This window comes from Netta rufina (genome assembly GCF_964035555.1).
Source record: "Netta rufina genome assembly, chromosome: 5".
Lineage (NCBI taxonomy): Eukaryota > Metazoa > Chordata > Aves > Anseriformes > Anatidae > Netta > Netta rufina.
In genome coordinates, this window is record NC_140128.1 from 42,711,865 (window position 1) to 42,738,781 (window position 26,917).

The following is a 26,917-nucleotide window of genomic DNA, read 5'->3' on the forward strand; positions in this document are numbered from 1 at the left end:
ATTTTTCCATGTTATAATAAAACAGAAATGACTTTTAATAAATATATGTCACTGGTTTCTGAGAATGTTGAAGTGTTTAAAGGTATTTTCAGCTCAGGACCATTTAACAAATAAATAAGTTTCTTGGAACATAAGTTTATATTTGGGTATATACATTGCCAGTAAATCCTGAATTAGGAGTCCATAAAAATGTGTATTTTTTGGCACTGCCAGAACTTATTATGAGATACTATCAGAGCTGAGAATAAATCTCCCGAATCCCAGATTCTGAATTTTACTTTGAAGTTTTCCATTTTTTCCATTAAAGATCAGATAGTTCACATGAGTTTTGCCTATTTCAGCATGAAATAAATGTATGGGTTTTCTGCCTAATAATATATCCGAACATAAAACATAACAAGAATGATTTTTATGCGACTTTGATACAGCTATGATCTATTCAATTACCTGACTTAGAGGCTAGCTGGAATTTTTAATAGAGACAACGCCAGTCATACAGTGCTTTGTAGAAGGCATTTAAGGTTATAGTAAGAACAATTTAACAAACCTGTGCTGAAATAATTATAAGGGAACACAGTGTAGTCTACAGCATATTATCCTTGAGTCACGCAGATTTATGCACTGGAAAGTCTCTGTCTATTGAATGCTTTGCTGTCAGTATAGAATTACTGACATATTTCATGCCAAATCAAGACTGGTTTGCAGCATGGTTTAGTCTGAAATCTGTGGACTTATGACACAATATTGACTCAAACAGTGCAGTAACCTTGGGAAAAATGCTAATGGCTTAATCAGCATGATCATTTTAGGCCATATGTAAAAAGAAATAATCTTTTGGGAACATGCCTGTGATAAGACTGAGGGTTGTGCTATTCATGAGTGAAAGAGTAAACGGGCCAGAACAGTCACTCGCGTTGTCTGTCCCCGTGCGGTAGTTTTAAAGGCTCTTTCAGCTCCTGCAGCTGTGTCCAGCTGTGCCAGGCTGCAGGCAGCCTCTGAGGAAGGTTATATTGTAAAGGGGTGCATACAGTACAGACAATTCAGTGTAAGAAAAAGGAAATCCTGCTAGCTAACTGATGGCAGTCTGCATATACAATGATCTTTAGTGGAATCACAAACCTTTAGTTGAATTACTAGTTAGGGGGGTCAGTAGCCTCTTCAAAGTCATGGCACTGTTTTCCTGGTTCTCCGTGTGTGAGCTAGCTTTAAGCTATTTTTGGTATGCTCATGGGCTCTGCACTTATGCCTCCAGTTGTGATGTATATATAATCTAAGATTACTGATCTGTGACCATGGGTACTATAATGAAATAACCTTTTTCTTACCAGACCTCACCTTATCAAAACTGATCTTTTCCCTCTGTGAATAAAGAGAGAAAGTAAACACATTATTATTTTAAAAAATAACTAACAATTGAAGCACCCATTCAGGTAAATCTTCTGTTATGTCAGGTAGACTGTGATATAAATTTGTATTTAAAATCTTTATTATTATCTTCCTTATTTGGCCTATTGGGATTTAAAAATACCATTTGCTACATCCTCATCGCATTTCTATGAAGTAGGAAAATATGGCCTGCAGACCCTGTTTTGCACATTTGTGTCTGCCCCAGCTGAGACCAGGAAACCAACTGTTTTTTGTTGGTGGACATGGTGGTGGTTTTTAATGTGTACAAACCTAGCATGCTAACTAATCTAAGAAAGTGTACAACGGTCATGGACTGGAAAACCATACAGAGCTTTGTTTAAGCATGGAGCCTATTGCTGATATGGTGATAGCATTGCTGCAAAGATGATTAATGCAGTTCCCCGTAAGCAACCCCCCCCTTCAGATGGTAACATGAGTTTTCCTCAAGACATCTGTGAGAATTCAAAAATGTTTTCTTTGGTAACATCAAATAATTAGCAGAGTTCCTTAGCCCTGCCCACTTATTGTCAAAAATTAACCCTATAAAATGTTCTTCTTAAATGCATTTCTTAAATTATTCCCATCCAAAGAAACCATTAGTAAAGAAGAGAAGATCCATTTTTAACTACGTGGGTAAGTGAGAATTTACAGGTTTTATTTCATGATATAAATAGTATTGTAAATTTTAAAAATGACAAAATTATACCTGTTCCCTTATTCAGTCAAGGTACACCCTGTTGCGTATTTCAGTGTCAAATCTCACCTCGTTCAGGTTTATGTGATCAGACTTCCCCCAGACCACTGGGAGTCAAAGTCTGCTAGTTAGGAAAAAGTAAATTTACAGCTACCAACTTTCAGAAAACTGCATTAACAGTACAAATGATGACTGCACAGAGAAGGTCATACATCCATTTTATTTCTCTTGCAAAGATCCCTCTGAGGAGTGTCCTGAGACTATGGTTTATAACTATAGCGTGAAGTACTGTAACCAGTCTTGCCGCTCGCTGGATGAACCCGATCCACTGTGTAAAGTTCAGATCGCTCCTATGGAGGGCTGTGGTTGCCCTGAAGGGACCTACCTCAATGACGAGGAGGAATGTGTCACTCCAGATGACTGTCCCTGCTACTACAAAGGCAAGATTGTTCAGCCTGGCAACTCCTTCCAAGAAGACAAACTGCTGTGGTAAGCTGCTCTGATGATGCAAAGCCCAAATATCTGGGGAATGTCAGGGCTCACCAGGGAAGTCCCTGCTCTAATCCGTGAATGGGGTCGTTTTACCGTAATAATGACAAATTTCCGCTTGATCATACCAAAGCACATGTTCCCGTGTCAGGTAGTGCAGCCACAGTGAAATTTAAGACCTTATGTTCCTCCTAGCAAACAGGAAGCTGAAAACATGTAAATTAAAGTCATGTTTGTGATTTACCTGAATGCAAAGTTCATTGTAGTGTAAAAAAAAAAAACAACAAACATATACAATGGGAGCAAGATAGGGGATTTGAGATTGGAGTTTCTGGCTTTGAGACACACACAAAAAAAAAGAGTCAAAACCACTCCCCAGCACATCCTGCAGACTAAAAAAATGAAAATGGCCAAGGGGAAAGAAATCAAAATCTTAGTTTGTAAACATGAAGGAGAGAGAATTTGGGGGGAAAATAACAAAAATAATATAATTATCTTATATCTCCAGTGCAAAACAATTTTTTCTCATTTTCAGCCAGCTGAGGATAGCAATGCAAACAAATACCAGTGGCAGGCTGAATTTTGCCATGTATTTTTATATTTAGATGTCTATGTATTCACTCTCTTCCAACTCTCAGATTTTCCTCTGAGGATTCTAGACTGCTTTGTAAACACAGATTCATCTAGTAATTTAAGAGGTCTCTTGTTTGAGAAAGTATTAGTTTCATCACAGAGATAATAAGAATAAATAAAATAAGAATACAATAAATGCTTAGGGAAGACTTGATTTAGGGAAAACATGCAATAAAATAGTGGCAGATGAAGAAAGAGGATTTAATCGTTAGGTCTTAATCTTCCTTCTGGGGATGGCAGTTCATGTCTGAGAGCCTGATAGCTTTACCAAATATTCATTTTGATGGAAATTTGTTATTTGTGTGACTAGCAGAGCTTTGCAGAGGCTTTCTCTCTAGTGAGAGAGAAAAGTGCCAAGAGCTGATGTCTTTCATTTTATGGAATCTCTTTAGCAAATGCATTCAAGGAAGATTAGACTGCATTGGAGAAACTGTCCTGGTAAAAGGTGAGATTTCATTAAATAATGGCTTTATGGTGTCAGCTAGTAAATATAATGTTTTTCTGTGTATCTCTTGCTTTCTATAATATTTTGGTATTCTGTACATTTTTTGCCTTCTCTCAGTAATGTGCCGGTTATTGATAACAGTTGACTTTGTAAAAATGTCACCAGTGTGTGACACTTTTCAAAAGACGAAGATATTTCCCAGAGCTTAGAGGTTATCTTCCTCTTTCTCCCATCCTGCTGCTGGACAGAAGTAAAAGCTAATGGAAACTGTAAATGAGAGACACATGCTGCAATGTGTCTGAGCTCTGAAATGCTCTGCTCTGTTGCACAGTGGCTGATGGTGTCCTTATCGCTTTCACTAAATGACCTGTCTAAAATGGTTTCTTCCCCCTATAGATTGCCCAGCTCCTATGTACTACTTCAACTGCAGCTCCGCGGGTCCTGGTGCAATTGGATCAGAGTGTCAGAAAAGTTGTAAGACGCAGGATATGCACTGTGTAAGGACTTCACCTCCTAGCAGGAGCGTGGGACGACATGATTGTGCATGTGTGATTGTCCTTAACAAATGCTGACGCTATTCACAGACCAACCAGTTTACTGACAACGCAGCAGCTGTAGCTACCCACCTAGCTGTGATGCTTGCAACTTGATTGTTACTAATTTACAGCTGTAGGGTTTAAAAAAATCTAAAAGTTTGGCATCCAGCCTTTGTAGGCTCCCTGTATGTTCTGTGCATTACCACATTGCCTTGTGTCGTATCTTTATATACACAGTATGTCACAGAATGTGTCTCTGGCTGCATGTGTCCTGATGGGCTGGTACTGGATGGCAGTGGAGGATGTATTCCCAAAGACCAGTGCCCATGTGTCCACGGAGGACACTTTTATAAACCCGGGGAAACAATCCAAGTTGACTGCAACACATGGTATGTTATACCAGGGAGTTTTGTTTTATAACAAAGGGTGTTAAAAATAGTCAATGTATCTCATGGGGCAGAGTGTGTTCTGAAGCCCTTCACTTCATCACTAGAGCCATCAGGCATCTAGTAAAAATAAAAAGGGAAACTTTTCCTCTCTGCATCACACTGCAGGAGCCTGTATTCAGGGAGAATAGGTACCAAATGTCAAAGAATTCCCATGGTCTTCCACAAACTGCTTCCACACCAGCTTCATAATTCCCAGCCTCATCCAGGCTGGTTTGGGGCTGGTTATTGTGCAAGGAAGAATTGAGTCTATGTCTGTAGGACTACTCAGCTCAACCCCAGAAAAAGTATGAATTTAGGAGAGGGAGGAACTGCAGTGATATTCCAGCAACTTGAAGCTTCAGTTGCTGCAATTGCCAGTGTAATGGTGCTCTAGTCTTCACAGGTATTGCTGATCATGGTGGGTAAGATTCCTTGGATCCTTACCCATTATTTAGCAAGGATGAGGTTGTGTAGTCCTGCCAGGTGGAGGCACAGAAAATAACAGCCGGAAACGCTGGTCTGATCACTGCTGGTACAAGCAATCGAATTTAGCATGTGAGGCCAAACCCTGATAAGCAGTTGTTGATATCACAGAGGCCATTACGAGGTTTTACTGAAATGAGGTCTTTGTTTTCTTAGGAGAACAGAATGCATACAGAGGAAGAAAAATCGTAGAGTATCTGTGCCAAGGGAATAACTAGAATTTTCTGTCTAATGGTATCCCTGAGCTGCAGTTTGCCAGGGTAGGATGGAGGATAATGCTGGTACATAACACCATAGTCAGGAGCAGAACTGGCCATGTGGTACCTGGAGTATAGAGCAATTTTCTTCTGCTCTGTTTTGTTAAATAGAGGAAATTTCTAAACGTTATTGCAAAACTCCCGGCTCTTGGCAATCGCTCTCTGTGTAATGCAGAGCTGGTGCTCAGCCAAACCTCATGGATTAATATTCAGATATCTTTGAAATATCTAGTTGTTCTTCTTGAGCTTAGGTCCTTAATTCCCATTGTCTGATACCAGGCCTTAATGATTTAAATGATATTTGAAGGGGAAAAAATAGAATCAAAATACAGAAAGTTCAAGCATGTCTTGGTAGAAAACACAAATTTTGTAATTAGCAATCCATTATATGGCATGGCCTCGGAGCACTGCAAAAGATTAACCTTTCCATTATTCTGCCCATGTTTGGGGTTAAGGAAAAAAAAATGCTTCATACAGATTGTGAACCTTATCTTATTCACCTCCCAGCACGTGTAACAAAAGGCAGTGGAACTGCACGGACAATCCCTGCAAGGGAACCTGTACTGTGTACGGCAATGGGCACTACATGACCTTTGACGGAGAGAAGTTTGATTTCCTGGGAGACTGTGACTATATTCTAGCTCAGGTATCACATTTTTAATTTTGCTACCCACAGCTTACCCTGTAGGGCTCAGTGCGAGTAATTAAAAGGCTACTCCATGCAAAATAGTCAATGCTGATGATCTGAGTTTCACCCCTCTCTTCTACCTACACCAGACACAGGGAGAGTTTCCATACAAAAGCAAAGCAATTAACCCTCAGAAATGACACAAGAGGGCACTGTGTGATCCTAAATGATTAACTCCCCGGCTGGACTGGTGTAATTCCAGCGTCTGCAAAGGAAGGGATTAGTATGGTGCTGAAAAGTTTCTCTTGGTCATTCAAGAGTGACAGTTGCTTTTTGTGTCTTAAGCATGTAAATGATAATGTGTAGGCCTCAACTCAAGTGTAATTATTGTGTGTAATGAGACAGTACTGAACGAGACACTTGAGACATTTCATCTCCAAATTACAATTGGTTTTGCTAATACATTAAAAAAAAAAAAAAAAAAAAAAAAAAGCTTTTTGGCTGTGCATGACTGGTGCTATGACAAGCTCGTTTTTTACTTGAGCTTTTCTCTTTGAAATTTCTTGTCAAGTATGAGCAGTTCAGTCACCACCACATTCTTCTAAAATGCCCAGAGTTTTGGTGAATGAACATGTGACAAAATAGCAGAAATCAGGCTGACAGAGTATTCATTTAGAGCTCCTGAAAATGTTTAAGATGGGACTAGTTACATAAAAGGCTCTAATAAAATGTTATCTATTTTTCAAAGGACTTCTGCCCCAATAACATGGATGCTGGTACCTTCCGAATTGTAATTCAGAACAATGCCTGTGGGAAGTCACTCTCCATCTGCTCTCTAAAGATCACACTGATTTTTGAGGTTTGTCTGGATTCAGTCACAGCTGCGGAGATGCAGTCTTGATTTTGCAGCAGTTGGTGTAATTTGTCCTTATAGTCCAACTTAGCTGTTGCTAGAGGGTACCCATGGTAGTCAAACAGCCAGAAAGCAGAGATAGGCCAGGAAAGGTGCAGATAATTGGCATTGGACACTTCTGCAGACAAGAGGGCTGATATAGGGAGTCAACAGCACTCTGTATGTATGCGTGTGTGTGTGCACCTGTGGTTCTGTGACCTTAGTGGTGGGAAATAATTTTTTTAGAGGAGGCTGTTGCATATTTCAGTGCCATGGTTTATGCACAGGGCAGGTGTTAACTACAGAGAGAAGAGTTTTTTTCCTTCCAGATCAGGTTTAGCAGTTCCCCGAAGCAGACACAAAAGAGCAAAGAGGTTTCTCCTGGACTGGGGGGTGAGGGTAGGGTGAAACAAAGTGGCATGACACGGGGCATTCTAGCATGCCCAATTGCCCATGCACTCAGGAGCTTCTGTGCCAGCAAACAGATTTCATCTAGAATAAGGACAATTTATGTGGCCATGAAGTAAGACTTGTCATGCATGGACAGACGTTTCCCATTGAACTCACTGGGTCTTGTCCATGGCTCACGTGCCTTGGAGTAGGTCAAGACATAATGCAAGGACTACAGAAAAAATGAGATGAAGGACAAGAGACAGAATACTAGTGCCATTACACTAAGTTTTCTACTTGGTTTCCTTCCGTGTGATGTATTTGTTCCTTGTAGAGCAGTGAAATCAGGCTCTTGGAAGGAAGAATTCAGGAGATAGCCACTGATCCGGGAGCTGAGAAGAATTATAAGGTGGATCTCAGAGGAGGCTATATTGTTATTGAAACGACTCAAGGGATGAACTTCATGTGGGACCAGAAGACTACAGTTGTTGTTCATGTGGCACCATCTTTCCAGGTATGTGCCTCACAGACTGAGAGTTATGATTTCCAACTCAAACTCCTGCATCCAGAACTGAAGCCCCAGTTTGAAAAGTAGGGCTTGGAAAAGTGTTCAGTCCAGTGGAGCAGAAGCAGCAAGTGGGCCATGCTTTGTTTTATTTCACCATTCAGTTGGTATGGACTTCTCCAAAATACTTGGCACTAGAAATAAAGCCAGACTCTTTGCAGTATTGGAGGGTCTAAAACAGCGATCTTGTCACTTGAAATCCAGCTTCTTCTAAGACATATTTGGATGGCTGTTTAGAAATTTGCAGCTATTTTTTCTTGGCTTGGTCTGTAGTTTATTTCTGTCTGCCAGTGGGCTGCACTTGAAATAACGAAACCACTTACTGTGCCTACGCAAATTACTCAGGGAAAAGTCTGTGGCCTTTGTGGGGACTTTGATGGCCGGTCAAGGAACGACTTCACAACCAGAGGGCAGTCTGTGGAGATGAGCATCCAGGAGTTTGGAAACAGCTGGAAAATAACAAGCACCTGCTCAAATGTAAACATGACAGACCTGTGTGCTGATCAGCCTTTCAAGTCTGTCCTGGGGCAGAAGCACTGCAGCATCATTAAGAGTAATGTCTTCGAAGCCTGCCACAGTAAGGTAATCCTGATCTCTCATCCTTATTGGTTTCACACTTGGCATTTGTTGCTATTATGCAGCACGTTTGTGCACAGACTGTTATTATTAAAGGCTGTTACATGGCATTCTTGGGTACAAGGCCTACTTCTCTTTAAACACCTCTTTTTACTGCTCTGCCAGTTAAATCCTGTTCCACAGTACTGAGGAAACAGCAGTGCCTGTTTTGAGTAACCAAAGACAAAGGGGATAATAATTGGCCACCAGAAATAAAAAGCTAGATATCTGTTTGTAAAATCTAGAGATAACTTAGTACAGGGCTGTTTGTATGGGGATCCTTGGGAAAGTTTATTCAAATTAGCTAAAGAAATGAATTATTTACTTTATTTTAGACACATTGAATTAATCTAAACAGGAACAGGGCTACTAATTCTTAATGAGAATGTCTATGCAAAGCCTTGGTGCATTTTAATAAGCCATTTAAAGAGCAAATTTGGCTTAATTTTCTTGGTTAGCTCATGCTGACACAGGTTAAAGCACAAGAGATGTGAAATTCAGTGGAAACAGGATTTCATGTTATAATCAGTCACTATCTGTCAATTAGAAAATGTACACACTATATAGATGTGCTAACCCAAATCAAGGTAGTTTAGTCCCGCGTAAATTACACTGGAAAGACACTTGAGTGTAAATGTCAGCACACAAATAAGAATGAGAAGATTTAAGGTCCAAGTCTACCAGATAGGTGAACATACAAAAACAACTCTTGCAAAATGTCCTAGCTCCTTCATGACAATCCCAGACTGTCACAAACAGTTCTGCCAAATAAACTGCCAGTGGATGGCAGAAATTCAAAGCCCTTTCTCTCATTAAAACATGGTGCAGGAGGTACATCTGTGATAACAGATCTGTTGGTATTTTGATAGGTGAATCCAATACCGTATTATGAATCTTGTATTTCTGACTTCTGTGGCTGTGACAGTGTGGGAGATTGTGAGTGCTTTTGCACCTCGGTGGCTGCTTATTCAAGAAGCTGTAGCAGAGCTGGTGTCTGTATTGACTGGAGAACACCTGCCATTTGCCGTAAGTATTGCATTGAAAATGCATGCAGAAAAATGTTGTTCTATGTGTTCAGGTGCACAGGAAATGAAGAAGAGCAGAATTCTGATACCTCTGCATGTCTGTGACTTAATGAGCTCTTGTTTGTGAGAACTGGAAAATGAACCCTTCCCAGTGTCTGAGACTTGGATGTTTTCTCTTCTGTTCCAGCTGTGTTCTGTGATTATTACAATCCACCCGACAAACACGAGTGGTTCTATAAACCCTGTGGAGCACCTTGTCTAAAGACCTGCAGGAACCCACAAGGAAAATGTGGGAACTTGCTGTATAGTTTAGAAGGTAATTCTTGCTTGACTTTGATACAGTTGATATGAGTTGAAGATATAGTATGATTTTAAATGCCTTAAGCATCAAGGTTGCTGTCTGACCTTCAACGACTGTCTCTTTTGCCCTAGAAACTCATTGACCATGCCTCTTCTGGGGCTAATTTCCCATGTAATAATACCATTCATAGCAGAATATGCCTGTTGCCTTTAAACTGGGCAGAGATACAAGGTCATTCAGTTTAAATTTGCAAAGAATAATTATCTGTTGACAAACAGAGTTAACTGCAACTTCCAGATGAAAGGGAAAAAGAGGACATAGAAAAATAATTGGCAAAACCGAGAATTTTCATACAGGATCATATTAATTTTGGGATCAAATCTGCATGTGATTGCCTCAGATTCAAGTAAAGCAGAACAAAGTTGATTCATTTACTTTAACTTTCCAGGCTGCTATCCAGAGTGTAGTCCTGACAAGCCATATTTTGATGAGGAAAGCAGGGAGTGCGTCTCCCTCCCCAACTGCACTTCATGGTAGGTCAGTCGATGGTAAGAGAGGTAATAATAGGATTAGAGAGGGCAAGGTAGGCAATGTGTGGTTTATGTTCATAAGAAATCATGGCAATGACAATAATGGTTAAAACCTCAAGGAGCAGGCTTCTTTGTAAAAGTAAATACCATCTGCTGACAGATACTATTCTACATATACAAGACAATAAAACAACTCCTCTCCTCTTTATCTTCAGCAATCCTGAAGAGAAACTGTGTACCGAAGACTCTGAAGGTAACATTTGAATACCTTTCATTGAGTGATGATAACACTGAAACGACCAGACATCACATGTTGCTGCAGGCATGTTGCTAGCTAGTTCAATAGGTGGTGTCAGAGCAGTACAAACATGTCAGTGTCTTATCACTCATCAAGGCAGTAATCCCAGCCATATTCCCTGCCAAGAAGGAATGCTCCCATTCTCTAGGTTGGGTGAGGACAGTGCCAGTTCTGATGCTTTCAGCAGCCAGTAATTCCTCTATGCAAGCTGACTTCAAGAAGCACCATCAACAAGAAAAATCCAACTTTAAATAAATGAGGTAGACCCTCAATGCAACTTCTCAAGTAGAAACTGAGAATATTTTCCAGTCAGATCATTCACTTTTGCTTATATGAACTACAGAACGGTAAATACAGAGTTTGTTTTTCTTTTCATTTATAATGAGAGAGTGTCCCCTGGTTTGATCACATTTGCTCTTTTGTTGCCTCAGATTGCCTCTGTTGCTACAATGGGAAGACTTATGCCTTAAATGACACTATATATGGCCAAACAGATGAGGTTGGGTGTGGTAATGCTGTCTGTGGTCCTAATGGAGAGATCATCAAAACATTCATCCCTTGCAACACACCATCTGCACCAGCACAAGGTACTATTTATACAAGGTTTGGCGGTGATTTTATCAAGTCTGTAATGGTAACAAGATTCCTGTCTCTGAAAAAGACTACTCTTACCTCCATGCCCATGCCAAGCACAGATTTAAGGCAGTTCACGTTTCAGGAAGGAGGAGCCAGAGCTTGTGGGTTTCATAGTGGGCATTAAAAGTGTAATTTCATAGCTGCTTACTGTCAGTGGGGTAAGGATAGAATAGAGGGTTTCATCCATTTTTCAGCAGAGCTTATACAATATCTTTAGGCCTTCCACAATTAGTCTGCTGTTGTTAGTCTCAAAATTTCATAGTTCATAAACCTTGTTTTTCTCCTTCTCATATTGTTCTTACTGCACTGGTTTCTACATTGGAGAAGCCAGTCTCAAAGGGATCACTGGAACAAGAAAATGAAACTAGCTGGTGATTTATTCTCCTCACAAAAGAGAAGTTGCAGTTTGAAGGGGACATGTATAAACAGAAAATAGGAAGTAAAAAGATGAAAAGATAAAGTTGTGCCATGATTGTAGCAATACAATAATAATAATTGGCTGAAAAAAAAATAAAAAAGTGTATTATCCTGCAGTAACAAATTATACAAAGTGAGGCAAGCAGAACTAAAAGTTATCTTCTCTACTCAAGTGAGTGGAAGAGTTAAAGACCTGATGGTGAGCCTGTGTGTTTCCTGTGTTTACATGTTTCATTCCAGGTGTTATGTGGTAATAGCTAGGAAAGAAAGGATTATTCAAAACAGCTTATAGACTGGCTTCATTAAATGACTAAATGATCTGTCTGTATTTAAACCAACAGATGCTTCACAACTAGACATTAAAAGACAAAACGGTGTGCCACTGGAAGTCACTTCTCCAAAGTCAGGTGAAGTCATACAGGATTAGGAAGTTCAATAAGACCTTAATTTGGAATCATATTAAGAGATAGTGGAAGGGGTTTTTATTTTATTCTATATAAAAATACCTGATACACACACTTGGAAGAGTGTGTGTACTATTCTAGTAGCATATAGTGTGTGCGTATGGGGGTTATAAGTACATAGAGAGGGTGTTTTTAGTGTGTACCAGTACAGAATGTGATGAAGGTGTAAAATATTTTTGTTCTTCTTGTAAACATAGAGAATGTAATAGACATCGTAGGGCTTGAATGTTGAGTTGCAAAGGATCTGGTCATTAATAGATTTCCTTTCCTGCAGAACCACATATGCAACCTGTAACATCTGCACCACCATCGTCAATGCTAACCACTCCCTGCTTCTGCACTGACAATGGACAATTGCTACAAATGGGTGAGAAACCAAGCAATTTCTTTTTTTTTTTTTTTTTTTTTTTTTTTCTGCACTGTTGATTTGAGAAGATGTAATGTTAGTTAAATGTGCTCCAGCAAGCGCTGGTTCTGTCTACTGCAATTACACATGGAGTTGTTATGTCTTTAAAGTGTAACTAACACCTTCCAAATTACAGTTCTCATGTACCCTGTGACATTGTCCTGGTTTGGATAACCCTGGTGTAAAGAAGTTTAGAGCAGATGCTAACTTAATTGTACTCCAGCACAAACCCTGACTCACAAATCCCAAACATAGGTTTGTAATCCACATTCATATTCCAAACATAGAGGAGTGAAGGCTCCTTTTCATCTTAGTAGCCATCAGGTGCAGTCAGGCCCAGTTAAATGCAGGGCTGAGTATGTGATTGATCTGTGATGCATAGCCTTTAAGAGTTCACAGCAAATATTTACCACTTTCATAGGCAATTCAGTGCTGATTGTTGGGTTTTGGCCCTGCAGGAGAAAATGTTTCTCTGCCAATGAATATATCGGGTCATTGTGCTTACTCCATTTGCAACGCTTCATGTCAGATTGAATTAATCTGGGCAGAGTGTAAAGTCGGTCAAACTGAGGCACTCAACATCTGTGATCCAGACTCTGAAGACTGTCCACCAACAGCTGCTTCCAGTGCAACAAGCCTAGTTCCTGCTGCGACGTTGGCTCCTGTGAGCGATTGTCTTGGGCTCATTCCTCCTAGAAAGGTGAGAGACTGGAAAGAAGAAGGTGTGGTTCTTTACAGTGTTTCCTCCAGCCAAGATTTGGTATTCTCCACACGTAGATTCCTCTGATGCTGGTCAGCACTGCTGCAGCTAGTCTGTAGTTGTGGCTGAACTAGGTGATTGATAAATATAGCAGAAGCCCTCAAATGTTTTAGGGAATAAATTGAAGATTATGCTGTTAAGTGAAAAATCTAACAGGCTGTAGGCAGGCAGAGCCACATGAGCTGAAGAAAGGCTAGGAAACCCCACCTGTCTGTGTCCCACCATCACAAGTGGTCAGGACATTAATGCTGAGATCTGCAACAAAATGTTGCAGAACAGAACAAAATGTCAAAGCTCTGTTCATTGCAATACTTTTCATATTATCTGACAGAGAAAGAGTAGATAGCAATGCCATACCAAACAGGAACATGAATGGAGGGTGGTAGGTGTGTGTGGTTTTAAAATTTTTTATTACTTTGCTGTGTTCCTCTACTGCTCTTTCAATCTGTCAATAGTTTAACGAATCATGGAATTTTGGAAACTGCCAGATTGCCACTTGCCTGGGAGAAGGAAATAATATTAAACTGTCCAGTGTGACTTGCCCTCCTCAGCAACTAAAACTCTGTGTGAATGGTTTCCCATTCATGAAACACTATGATGAAACTGGCTGCTGTGAAGTCTTTGAGTGTCAGTGTAAGTAGCAGGTGAATTCCTGAAATTTATGTTATTCTCAGCCCATCTTCAAACAAGATAAATCTGTGTGATCAGCATCTTTATTATCTTTGTATTGATTCAGTAGGTTGTAATGGAGCAGAATTCCCACCTAAAACATTGGCTATTAAGAGCAGATAAGAGTCCTTGCTAAGCTATCTTTTCTTCATCAAACTGGTCATTTCAGCTCACAATGAAAGAGATTATAAAAGTTAAGATCAGCTTGAAGCTGAGAAGTCAAACTCAAAGTGTGCTACTCTGTCTTCCAGGTATTTGCAGCGGATGGGGAAATGAGCATTATGTGACTTTTGATGGAACATATTATCATTTTAAAGAAAACTGCACATATGTCCTTGTGCAGCTAATTCATCACAACTTTCACAACTTCTGGATTCACATAGACAACTACTACTGTGGTGCCACTAATGGAGCAATTTGTTCAATGTCCCTTCTCATTTTTTATTCCAATTCTGTTGTTATTTTGACACAAGCAATGGAACATGGAAAAGAAACAAACTTGGTAAAGTATTTTGTTAAAATGAATCCTCAGAATTATTTTGCTGTATCTGTATTACTCTACTGCCAAATGCTCTGCCATGACAAAGGACAAAGCTCGTCACAAATGGCATGGGTAGGAAATGCATTTACATCCCTCACTCTTTTTTGTTAGTGTCAGGAAAAAAAAAGAAGTATATTCTAAAAACTTGGAAAATTGTCACATAACTGAAAGCTGTGTTTTTCTTCCTGATGGAAGTAATCAAATATAAATTAGAGCATATTAAAAAGGAAGCACTGGGAACTGCCTAAATGATTGCCTTTGTCAGACTTCATTTGGTGCATCTGAGAGCTGAATCTGTGCTCTACTTGCCAGACACAAACTATGTATCTTACTCAACAGAAGAATGTTCATAGAGACCTTTTGCTTCTCTTCTTTTTAGATTTTATTTAATGATAAGAAAGTTGTTCCGGATGTTTCCACGAATGGTATCAGGATAACCAGTTCTGGCCTTTACGTCATAGTTGAAATACTGGAATTAGAAGTTTATGTCTCCTACAGTCGACTTGCGTTTTACATAAAACTCCCTTTTGGAAAGTTTTATAACAATACCATGGGACTGTGTGGTGAGTGTGCTCATCAGCTGACAGTAAAGAATGCAATAAATTTTCCTCCTCCTTTCTTTTGTCCACTTGTAAACAACTCTAAACTTTTGCGACTCCAGTGATTTTTAAGTTTGACAAATTTTAACAAAATTGTCTCTAATTGGTGAAAAGGTACTGTCAGAAGATACAGTTTTGAGTCACTTCCTTTCATTCTGTCCACATTTGCTGGTGGATGGAGACAAGCTTTCTCTAAGTCTCCATCTTGATCATATGATTATACTTACTCACTATGGGAATATACAGAATCTGGAGAGTCCTGTGTTGTGAGAGAACCATCTCATTTTCTTTAGCCATCATGAGGATTGCATTAGCCAAGACCTCAGTTCTGGTTTTCATGAGTAACTGGCAAACTATTTCTTCTAGCCTTCTCCTACAAAGTTCTTGTGAACTCATCCAGGACTATGTGTGTTACTTTCTCACAAGAAGAACTGCCTTCCAGGTATTGCTGTTTTGCGTAAAAGCAGTTTTATCAGCATCAACTGTCCTTGAACTGTCACTTGCTTTTATATTGCTACCAGGTACGTGCACCAACCAAAAGGCTGATGATGCTATGAGAAGGAATGGTGAGGTCACTGAGTCCTTCAAAGAGATGGCATTAGATTGGAAAGTCCCAGATCCTACTAACAGATACTGTAATTCAGGTGTCTCAGAACTGGCTGTGATTGAAAATCATCAGCATTGCGAGCCTTCTGACCTGTGTAAAATCATCTGGTAAGACAGCTCCCAAAAGAGACAAATTTTTGTGCTTAACCACAGGGCTTGGGTGAACTGCTTATGGGACACAATGAAAATATGAATTCTAGCGTACTTTGAAAAAGTGAGCATTGAATTGATGTATGAATTTTCCTGAGTTTTGCAGATCAAAATCTGTCCTCCCTTAATAGTGTCTGCTACTTGGCACTGGCTTTGCTTGTTGTTTCTGGAGAAGTTAAGTGGGAACTAGCTATAATTCAGTATCTGAATGCTTTGGGGATGAATAGGAGCCACAGTCAGAATATAGCCAGCATGTGTGTGTGTTTGTTTTTAAAATAATTTTGTGGTTTAAAATAGGATTGTCAACAATGTTGACATTAAAATGTCAGTATATAGAAATATAGCTGTGAGCCGTGCAGGAGATTCTCCTTTGCAGGTCTCAGTCCAATGTAAAATTGCTTTGTTTCAAGGCGTTGTAAAGAATGGGAGGTAAAGCTTTCTTAATTAAGCTGTGTGGGTGTATTGTCTATTGGAGCAACTTGTAGTTGTATCTTTACCTTGAGGCCCTCTCTGGGTGGGGATCGTTTTGGCTACACATGTGGGCGTATTGCTTATTGGAGCAATTTGTAGTTGTATCTTTACCTTGAGGCTTTCTTTGGGTGAGGATTGGCTGATTTTAATTGTTCTTTGGAAGTAGCCCAAGGGAGCAAAATGCCATATCTGTTTCCTTGCTTTGAGAAGGAACCTGACCGAGTGCCACAGTGTGGTTCCCCCGCAGCCCTACTACGAGGCCTGTGTGGCCAGCGGTTGCTCGGACCAGCACCCCAGCACCGAGTGCCAGAGCATGCAGACATATGCGGCCTTGTGTGGGCTCCACGGGGTCTGTGTGGACTGGAGGAGGCAGGCGAATGGGCAGTGTGGTAAGCCTGGGAAAGAGAAACACCTGGTGGTGAAGTGTCTTTGGTCTGTTCTTTCCTCACCCACGCACCCATTTCTGTCCATTCACATCATCAGGCTTCAATCTTTCCTAAGCTGCTCTGGGTCTGAGAAATACAGGAGCTAATCAAAAGAGTTGCAGTTCAAAAATGGTACAAAACAAGTGGGAAACAGGCCAGTGGTCTTTCCTGCACCTCTCAGCAGAGGAATGGTTTGGGACGTTTAGCCACTTTTCTCCCCTTTTTGTCAGATACAGCTTCGTCACTAGATGGCAATGCACAGCTTCTCTCTGCCTGCTTTACCCTGCTCAGTGGACCTGGGTAAACACCAATGGTACTGGTGCAAGTACCTTGACGAATCCATTGAACCCCTCTTGCCGAAGATGTGGGGACCTCTTGTTGGGCTGGAGCCTGGGCTGTGCTGCCCATAGGGCAGCCTGAACTGGTGCATGCTGTGTGTCTGTCGTGTGACGGAGGGTACGAATAGGCCCAGGCTTTCTAACCCATGTGCTGTAATGCTCCACAGAGGCCAGCTGTGCTCGGGATCAGGTCTACAAGCCATGTGGAGAAGCAAAAAGAAACACTTGCTTCAGCAGGTGGGTCGTGTCCTAAGGCAAAGGTCCATCATTTGAAAAGTGCCAAGGAAGGCTGGAAGTTGGCATTTCTTTGGGTATTAGGTGTCTGTTTGCCCCAGGCAAATTTCTGCCTCTCACACATTTCTGTTTATTTTCTAATTGTGCAGAGAAGTCATTAAGGACATCGCCCCCTCCCAAAATAACACACATGTGTTTGTTGAGGGATGCTACTGCCCTGATGGAAAAACTCTGCTGAATGATCACGATGACATTTGTGTTTCTGTCTGCGGTAAGAAATGTAAAAAGTGGGATGGGGAAGGGTCATAAGACTATAAGCTCACATAAGTGGAATGTTCTGGATACAGGGGAAATAGGGGAAACCTGCATACTGAATGTTTCTAGCTAGGCTAGAAATGTTTCTGATTGACCGTTTCCCCCTACTTTTACACAGAAAGTGGAACTTTTGAAATAACAAAGGATATTTAGGCAGAGGATATTGAAATATTTTGGATACACAACTTGTGACTTTGCACTCTGGATCTTTCTGTGTCCATTCCTCAGATTCCTTTTATTCCTGTACTCTTGCTTCTGTTGTTTTCCCCAGTTCAGTTATCACTAAAGGAATCTGTAATTTTTTTTATAGGTTGCACTGCACAAGATGGATCAGTGAAACAGGTAGGAAAAAGGAAAATGCTAACTTTATACTATAGCTGAGTGCTGTGACCTACGGTAAAAATGATTGCATGAGTTTCTTTTAATTATAAGCTTAAATACTAGTCAACGGTGTTGACAGTGGGGAAGAAAAGAGCAGATTTTAGTAACTCCAGGACTTCATTAATAGAGATACAGAAATAAAATTAGCAGTTTGTAGGAATCATTTTTCTAGAGAAGTAACAAATTTCCCTTTCTACAAAGGAAGGTGGCAGGATTTTTTCTTCTCTGCCCCCTGGGATTTGAACTCTGATTTTTCCAACATAATGAAATAGGGCAATCTGGCCCTGTGCTGCTTTGTGGTAGTCATTAATTAATCTAATGCTTCTATATTTTGCTCTCTGAACAACTATCTCTTTTGTTTTCACAGCCTAGAGAAGCTTGGGAGCATGACTGTCAATACTGTGCTTGTGATGAAGTGACCTTGAATATCTCTTGCTTCCCCCGGCCTTGTGCTAAATCTCCACCTATCAACTGCACTAAAGAGGGCTTTGTACGCAAAATAAAACCACGTCTGGATGATCCATGCTGCACAGAAACAGTGTGTGGTATGTAGACGATTCATGTGGCATCATTTGCCTCATGATGATCCTCAAGTGAAATTAAAAGAAAACAAAAAAGCACAACAGGTACTAGATTCAAATAAACACACTAGATTAATCATTTATTCTTGCTGTCACAAGAGACCTCCTCTGGTTCAGCTTCTATTCTAAATTAGATCTATGTCCCACTTGATATTTAAGTTGGAAAATGCCACATGGATCATTGGGGACCACTAGGTAGTTCATAGGATCCTCTGGCTCTTGTCCCTTCTGAGATGCTGGGGTGATCCTTGTACATAGGTCCATCCAATATGGAAGGATGGACTTTCTTGTCTCTCACATGTAGCTTCTTTATATGTTTGCCCTCACCATTCAATGTGCATCCTTCCAGTCCCAAATGCCCGCAACAGCACAGGACCTCCTCATTAGTCTGCTCAGGCCCTGGCCATTCCTACCACCCATAGGAGGATGCAGGGCAGGATCCTGGCAGTAGTGGGATGTTTTTCTCTTCCTCATCTTTTTGTGCTCCTGTACATTGGGCTCCTTTGGGTTCTGTGAGGGAGTAGTGGGCACTGGCAGGGTGCTGTAGCTTGCACCTTCCTACCTTTATGTCTCTGGCCCTCATCCACTGCTTCTTCCATTTTTTTGTTTGTTTGTTTTGTTTTCATTCTCATTTGCTTTTACCCTAATTATTTTTTTCTATCACTTCCTTTTTTTCTCTGAGGTGAACGTGTTTGTGTTTAGTTTGTTAGCAATGACATCTAGTGGGGGAAGAGAAAGTGGAACAAGGGCCAGAACTGTATGCCCAGGGAAGACCTTTACAATAAGGCAAACTTTGAAAAAGTTTATTTGTACGTGTCCCAACTTCCAGACTGTTTGGTTCAAGAATCATTTATGTCTTCCCTATTTCTTGGATGTTCTAACTTTTTGGTCTGCAAGAAAAACTGCTGGACAGGATGATTTGGCTTACTTTATCTCCATTGTCTATTGCAGAATGTGATATAAAAACCTGTGTTATCAACAAAACAGCATGTGACTTAGGTTTCCAACCTGTGGTAGCTATATCTGAGGATGGTTGTTGTCCTATCTTCTCCTGTAGTAAGTACCATGTTTCCTTAAGAAATTTTATTTATTCCTTCAACTATTTCAGTTTTTCTGAATGAGTCAATATCACAAGAAGTAGCCTCTCCCTTTCCTTTCCAGCCTTTAAAATTTTATGGTGGTGGAATAAGTGATGTAAGTTCTCTGTAGCTAATATTCAATGAGATCTTGGGATGTAAGTTATTGAACAAATACTGCATTTCTATTATATTGAAGCTATACAGTTCTGCTGTCAAACTGTATTTCTGGAATTGCACACCTGACCCAACTTCCCATTTTCTCAGTGACCAGTAAGGTGGTTAACAATAAAGAAAAGCTCAGCTAATTTCAAGCATGGGTAACTACATGAAGTACATTTTTTTTTTGCCATATGGAAGATACCAGGATATAGAATTACCCCACACTTCACGCATAACATCTGAGCAGATGTTAAATGTGGGCTTCAGAATAACAATTTAACAGCATGTTTTTCCCTCTGTTGTGCAGGCTATGAAGGCTAGCAAATAGACTCAGTTCTACTCTTTGTCTTCTCTAAATCAGTGAGAATTTAGAGATGAGTTCAATAACTGGCTACATCATTCCTAGTACATTGTTTTCATTTTATTTTTCTTACAGTACCAAAAGGTGTATGTGTTTCTGAAGGAGTTGAATTTAAGGTAGGTCTTATTCCATACATTTTTTTTCCACAGGTTGATGCAGCCTGAATCAGAATTTTCTGAACTTATTATTGTCAACACTTAATAATGTACACTTCAATCCTGCCTTTTTTTTTTTTTTTTAAAATCCCTGCCAGCAGTCTAATGTGTTACTGAAGATATTAATGAATAGGTAATGCTAGAGACCAGTAGCTTGCTTACTAAATGAGATCTTACCTGTGTTTTAGAGTCTAGAAGTCAGAATTGTGATTGAATACAAATTTTAAAACTCATTGGATGTTGTAAGATTAATTACTAGGTCAAACTGAGGAAAAATTGAAGTTTGGATTTTATAAGATAACATAACTCATGTAATGTCATCAGTGCATTTGAGTATGTCAGCCTCACGTTCATTTTGTGATACTAAGAAGTGTCAGGTTTGAAGTCAGAGATCTGAAGATATTCATTTCAGGAAGTTCTACCAAAAATAATTCCTGAGCATAATCATTCATGTTTGATAGTCCAGGGGACATATGTTTATTCTACAACCCACCAATTTCTTGCTGTTGCCTGTTTTCCTCTCTGCTTTTCTTTATCTTTTCAGCCTGGGGCAGTGGTGCCTAAGAGCTCCTGTGAGGATTGTGTGTGCACAGATGAGCAGGACGCTGTGACGCAAACCAACCGCATCCAGTGTGTTCCAGTGAAATGCCAAACCACCTGCCAACAGGTTAGTACCACGCACTCAGCCTCCCTGACCACAAACAATGGCTGCTAGGGGATGCATGGTAGAACCGTGGCAGTAAAACTGCTGCCTCGGTAAAAGATAGCAGGATATAATTTTCTATTAGGTCCTCTTTAGGATGCTGGCCATTTTTGCTCTACCAATTTAAGAGGTCACCCTTTGAGAGATTCCCTGAAGGAAAGTGATTACAAACCTGTTAGAGAGACATCTGACTGCTGAAAGATGAAGTTTATGTTGTTCTGTTGGTGGTGTTTTCAGCTCCAAAATTAAGATTATAAGGAAACTGCATGGTTGTTTAAGGAGTTTCCAGACACTGCTTGGTACTTGTGAGCTAAGAGTCTGTGCACAAACTGCTCAGTCTATTACTGAATGCAAGAAAGAATGGTTTCTGTTCCATTCTCACCCAGATAAGGCTAGATCCACTGTCAATCCTAAAAATGGATAAAACCATTAACCTTTATCTTGAAGCAGGATAGACCCATGAAAAGACTGCTGGATATCTAAAACACAGGGAAGGAAATAACCGATGCACTATCTTCACATGTCTGACAGTGACAGTTCTAGTGAATAATCATATCAGACCAAGTGCTGGTAGTAGATTTTTCAAGTAATCACCTGATGAATTAATTTATTTGTTCTAACTTGTGTGTTAGCACAAAGAAGAGCAGCCAATGGCAGGGTGTATATGGTAACTGAAGTGACCCAGAGGTAACTTCAGTATGGGAAAGAAATTATCAGCTTTAATTGTCAGGCTTAAAGTGATTCCAACAGGTTTCTAACAGCAACAGAAATGAAACCAGAAAGTTGACTCATTTCCACTGCCATCTCCAGTGTGGCTGTGATCCGACAGTGTTTCATGAACAGGACTGCAGGTAACATGGCTAAATGGTGACCTTATTTCCACAGGGCTTCCGCTACGTAGAACAGGAGGGTCAGTGCTGCAGCCAGTGCCAGCAAGTGGCTTGTGTGGCAAATTTTCCATTTGGCAATGTCACCATCGAGGTGAGTGCTCCTTTGTTCTGCATGGAAAGCTGAATTATCCAAAAAGACCTCAACATTTTTTGAAATCAGTGTCATATATTTTGAAGCTGGGAAGACCTTTACAAGATTTTAAAATGTCTCTATTTCCAAAGTAAGTGTTAAGTTTTATATGGCTGCTCCTTGCTGTGTGCATCTTGAAGACACTGCTGTGTTTAAAATTATGCATCTCTGGCAGGAATGGAAATCATGTCACCCTCTCTTCGTGACATGCAGCACGGGAAAAGAATTTGTAGGGGATGGTGACATTGCAGAACACTGCTCTTGCAGAGATATGTGAGCTGGCTTCACATGACACTGCTCTGATACTGGAAGACATGTCATTTATCTTGCCCTAGAAATACAAAGCTAAATAGTTTGAGCAAGCTGATATAACTGTACTAACATTAGTTCTGAATTTGTTGGGGCAAAAATTGAAAATGTCATAGCTGCTGCAGTGTAGTTTACCTTGGTAACACCCAGGTAATACACCACGTCTCTTCAGCATAGTGTTGTGAGACGTGAACTGAACCTCAGGCTAGCTGTTTGCTTTTATTACAGCCTGCTATTGCTGTGAACAGTTAATGCTGCCATCTAACCCAGTGGTTATTTTCTTATGTGCTATTTCTTCTCTGGTAGCTCTTGAGCTCTGCATCTTTTCTATTTCATCCTTTTGTTCCTTGCTAAATCTTGCAAGCTAGCTTCTACTGTGCCAATATATAATTTTTATGCTTTTTATGCTTAAAGGTGGTTACCACAAAGAAATTTTGCATTTATCCATTAACCTCTGTTAGGAAGAGTATTTTCCTTTCATAGTTTTTACTTTTCTTCCATCTATTAAAAAACTTCAAAACCTGTAGAATATTTTTTTTCTGTATATAAGCAGTGCTATAGGCTGGGAGATGAGTGGTTAGAAAGCTGCCTGGCAGAGAAGGACCTGGGAGTATTGGTTGATAGTCGGCTGAATATGAGCCAGCAGTGTGCTCAGGTGGCCAAGGCCAACAGTATCCTGGCTTGTGTAAGAAACAGCGTGACCAGCAGGGCTAGGGAAGTGATTGTCCTTCTGTACTCTGCTCTGGTGAGGCCGCACCTCAAGTACTTTGTTCAGTTTTGGGCCCCTTGCTAAAGAAGGACATCGAGGTGCTTGAGTGAGTCCAGAGAAGGGTGATGAAGCTGGTGAGGGGTCTGGAGAACAAGTCTTATGAGGAGTGGCTGAGGGAGCTGGGCTTGTTCAGCCTGGAGAAGAGGAGGCTCAGGGGCGACTGTATCGCTCTCTATAGGTACCTTAAATAGGAGGCTGTAGCGAGATGAGGGTTGGTCTATTCTCCCACGTGGCTGGTGACAGGATGAGGGGGAATGGGCTGAAGTTGCACCAGGGAGGTTTAAGTTGGATATTAAGAAATACTTCTTTACTGAAAGGGTTGTTAAGGCATTGGAATGGGCTGCCCAGGGAAGTGGTTGAGTCACCATCCCTGGAAGTCTTTAAAAGATGTTTAGATGTAGAGCTTAGTGCTATGGTTTAGTGGGAGACTTGTTAGTGTTAGGTCAGAGGTTGGACTAGGTGATCTTGGAGGTCTCTTCCAATCTGTGAGATTCTGTGAGATTCTATCCCACCTCTATTAACAGACCCATCTTCTGTACTTCATAGTGTCTCTTAGCATTTCTGCTCCTACCTCTATGCTATGCTCATTCTGCCACCAGAATGTGGGTGAGCTCAGTAGATGTGAATTCCAGATATCTCAGTACTGTGAGGATAATATGAACATCCCAGCCCCTCTGCCAGTTCATTGACTGTATTACTATTGCATTGTTCTATTTATACTTATTGTATAAATAAGTAAATATCTATCTGTCTATATAATATCTATATATTGTTCTATTGTTATATTATATTGATTATTTTTTTTCTGTTGTTTTTAGGTTGGAAAAAGTTATAAAGCACCGTATGATAACTGTACTCAGTACATGTGCACTGAATCAGGGGGGCTGTTTTCCTTGACTAGTACAGTAAAGGTCTGCTTACCATTTGAGGAATCAAACTGTGTCCCAGTAAGTATTTAAGTACCAGGAAAAAACAAAAACAAAAACAAAAACAAAACAAAACAAACAAAAAAAAAAAAAAAACAACAAAAAAAACCAAACAAACAAACAAACAAAAAAAAACTGTCTGAAATGAGCCCTGCCAGTGCTATGGTATGGGAGGCTTCTATACAGTTTTGAATGAGTCACATCAGTGTTTCTTGACCTTTCTGAGTTGATCATCTTTGTTTGAAAGAAATGTGCTTTTTCAGCCCCAAATGGAATGTCCTATGGAAGTATAACAAAAGCTATACTTTCTAAGAAATCCACATATTTTACTTGTTGTGAAGTAAGACACTGGAATTTGAAATAGGGGAGTGCTGGGGCAATGGCACGGTGGGACTTTTCATTACTTAAGGAACACCAGTGTTACAAAATGCAATTGAAGAAATGATGACTTAAGATGGACCTGTCAGGGAACCAATGAACATAGTCTCTTCTGCTATAGGGAGCATTGCTAAGCAAGTAAGTGGTAGATGAATGAGCAACAGGGAGCATTAGTGACAGGCTTTTTAGTGACCAGTGGTTTCCAGTAACTTCCAGAAAGGGCTTTGCAGGCTGTTCAATTCCAGGAGCAGGTGTCATTGTCTGGTTTTGGAGTTGGCTTTTGTGCTGGCTTCAGCAGGATCTGCATAACATCAGGCATATGTTACAGAACATTCCACCTGGCTTATGAGTGGATATAGTTGTAAGAATATTCAGTCCCTGCAGGATATTTTTAAAGTGTGTTTTGTACACAACTGGTACACAAACAGGTCTGAAGAGGAATTAATGTGTTGGTTAGAGATGAGGTTATGTATCTGAACCCTCTGTTGCTACTAGCTGCTTAGCAATATACGTACACTAGACAAGAGTATCCAAACTATTCTGGTTCTTTGTTTTCTATACAGGGAACAGTTGACATGACTTCAGATGGCTGTTGTAAGACATGTGAGTGTGTTAAATCATCGATTCCCTACTAAAATACTGCTAGGTTCTCTTCTGCTTGTAGCCCTTCTTCTGCATGCACCAAGAAGTTCAACAGACTAGAAGGCTTTGTTCGTGTATCAGAAGAGCAGTTTTGTACCTTACAGCTAAGGCTCAAAAATTGCTTTGTTCTTCCAATGGGGACACTAAAAAATTTATCTCCTTTCTGCATTTTTAAAAGACTGAAATATTGTTAGTTTGAACTATACTTCCAATGAGAGAATTTGTAGGAATTATGTTCTGTATTTTTCCATTTGAAAGTTACATGGGGAAAAAAAATTGGATTTTTTTCTTCTACATCATCCACCCAGAAAAATATAGGTTGTTACAGTCACAAATGTTAACAAATACAATTTATAGCACTTAACAACAAAAACACCTTAATATATCCTTTTGGTCTTAGTTCAGCAGTACCCTTACATGAACTTATACATGTCTTCATTTGAGCCAGTCCCTGAACAGAAAAGTATCTAGAAAAGTGGGGAGTTGTTTTTGCTGAATTAGTGCCTATTTGCACTCTCCTTATTTATTTATTATTTGTGTTTGGTGTGTGTGTATTTGTTTTGTTATGCATTTAAACTACAAGAGGTTTCATTAAGATGATCTGCCCATGGCTTCCCAGAAGGTGTCTTTCAAAATTTCTTTTGCTTCCCAGTCTGAAGAAGTGTAACAGAAATATTCTCCCACACAGGTGTTGACCTGCCACATAAATGCAAACGCAATGTGAAAGAGCAGTATATTGTTCACAACAACTGTAAGTCTGCTGTTCCGGTCCCAATGCCCTTCTGCGAAGGGACATGCAGTACCTATTCTGTGTAAGTAGGAAACCTTTCTCTGTCTTCACCTGTGTCTGGTCTTCCTGGGTTCTTGTTTAAAAGGACCTGACTGGGAAATTGGATGTGAGAACAGCAGCAGTCATCAATGTGATGAAATGCCTTTAGTGTGATGGGAATGCCTTACCTTAGGATAATAGGTCCCTCTGCAAAGAGACCTTCCTGTCCTTATGTGTATTTATGAACAGCTCTGGGGGTTGATGGAGTTTCTTCCTGCTCTTTGGTCTCTGCATGAATTGTTCATTTCTGTGTTGCCAGAATGTCCCTAATCCAAAACCCACCAAATTTAATGGGATTTTCCTCACTGATCTCAGAGGATCTAGCCCTGCATAGCTAGTAGCATCCTGAGGAAAGGCCATTATGAATAAGCAGAAATACAGATAAGAAATCTTGTTTCTTTCTTCATTAGTTGTACCCCTACTTGGAGGAATGAATACAGATCACATAGGGAAGAAAACAGGTGGTGTACTCATGTGCAAATCTCATTTCTGTAGGTATTCCTTTGAGACCAATGAAATGGAACACAAATGCATTTGCTGCCATGAAAAAAGGAGTCACACAGTGAAGGTGGATCTGGTTTGCTCTGAGCATAAGACAGTCGAATTCACATATGTGCATGTAGATGAATGTGGATGTATGGAAACCAAATGCCCAAAGAGGAGAACGTGAGACAAAGGAGACATTTCAGCTCCCATTTAATGCTTCCCTAGCAAGTGAGTAGTTTAGAAAGCAGCTGTGACTAACCTTGAAGTGACCATACTTCTCTCCTGTGCTTTTTTTCCTTCTGGTATTATATGCAGTTATGGAAATTAGCTGAGGATTTTGCTCTAAATGTTTGTAGAATAAACTGCATTTCAAAGAGGACTTGTTCTCTTGTTTCAGTGATGCTGCTAAAGGGGCAAGGAGGTTAATTTCTTTAATCCCATATTGGTGTATAAACCAAGGTTATTACAAGGCACTCCAGAGACAGATGATGC

General features: G+C 40.2%; 1 protein-coding gene across 1 annotated transcript in view; it reads left to right on the forward strand.

Annotated features, from left to right (window-relative positions):
* The window catches only part of LOC311209584 (mucin-5B), a gene marked incomplete at both ends in the record, with an annotated part of 43,058 nt that extends 16,449 nt beyond the window's left edge, over window positions 1-26,609 (forward strand). Inside the window, 32 exons of the mRNA XM_084287011.1 lie at window positions 2,338-2,590; window positions 3,616-3,668; window positions 4,065-4,165; window positions 4,442-4,593; window positions 5,880-6,018; window positions 6,749-6,859; window positions 7,617-7,796; window positions 8,193-8,429; window positions 9,332-9,488; window positions 9,675-9,803; window positions 10,237-10,321; window positions 10,534-10,571; window positions 11,048-11,203; window positions 12,408-12,500; window positions 12,998-13,239; window positions 13,755-13,932; window positions 14,220-14,470; window positions 14,889-15,072; window positions 15,630-15,822; window positions 16,546-16,724; window positions 17,266-17,335; window positions 17,482-17,603; window positions 17,958-17,989; window positions 18,396-18,573; window positions 19,561-19,665; window positions 20,284-20,324; window positions 20,908-21,030; window positions 21,952-22,047; window positions 23,983-24,111; window positions 25,032-25,071; window positions 25,799-25,922; window positions 26,435-26,609. Coding sequence (XP_084143137.1) covers window positions 2,338-2,590; window positions 3,616-3,668; window positions 4,065-4,165; window positions 4,442-4,593; window positions 5,880-6,018; window positions 6,749-6,859; window positions 7,617-7,796; window positions 8,193-8,429; window positions 9,332-9,488; window positions 9,675-9,803; window positions 10,237-10,321; window positions 10,534-10,571; window positions 11,048-11,203; window positions 12,408-12,500; window positions 12,998-13,239; window positions 13,755-13,932; window positions 14,220-14,470; window positions 14,889-15,072; window positions 15,630-15,822; window positions 16,546-16,724; window positions 17,266-17,335; window positions 17,482-17,603; window positions 17,958-17,989; window positions 18,396-18,573; window positions 19,561-19,665; window positions 20,284-20,324; window positions 20,908-21,030; window positions 21,952-22,047; window positions 23,983-24,111; window positions 25,032-25,071; window positions 25,799-25,922; window positions 26,435-26,609 — 4,346 coding nt within the window. The remainder of the gene's footprint in view (window positions 1-2,337; window positions 2,591-3,615; window positions 3,669-4,064; window positions 4,166-4,441; window positions 4,594-5,879; window positions 6,019-6,748; window positions 6,860-7,616; window positions 7,797-8,192; window positions 8,430-9,331; window positions 9,489-9,674; window positions 9,804-10,236; window positions 10,322-10,533; window positions 10,572-11,047; window positions 11,204-12,407; window positions 12,501-12,997; window positions 13,240-13,754; window positions 13,933-14,219; window positions 14,471-14,888; window positions 15,073-15,629; window positions 15,823-16,545; window positions 16,725-17,265; window positions 17,336-17,481; window positions 17,604-17,957; window positions 17,990-18,395; window positions 18,574-19,560; window positions 19,666-20,283; window positions 20,325-20,907; window positions 21,031-21,951; window positions 22,048-23,982; window positions 24,112-25,031; window positions 25,072-25,798; window positions 25,923-26,434) is intronic.
* Between the last annotated feature and the right edge of the window lie 308 nt (window positions 26,610-26,917).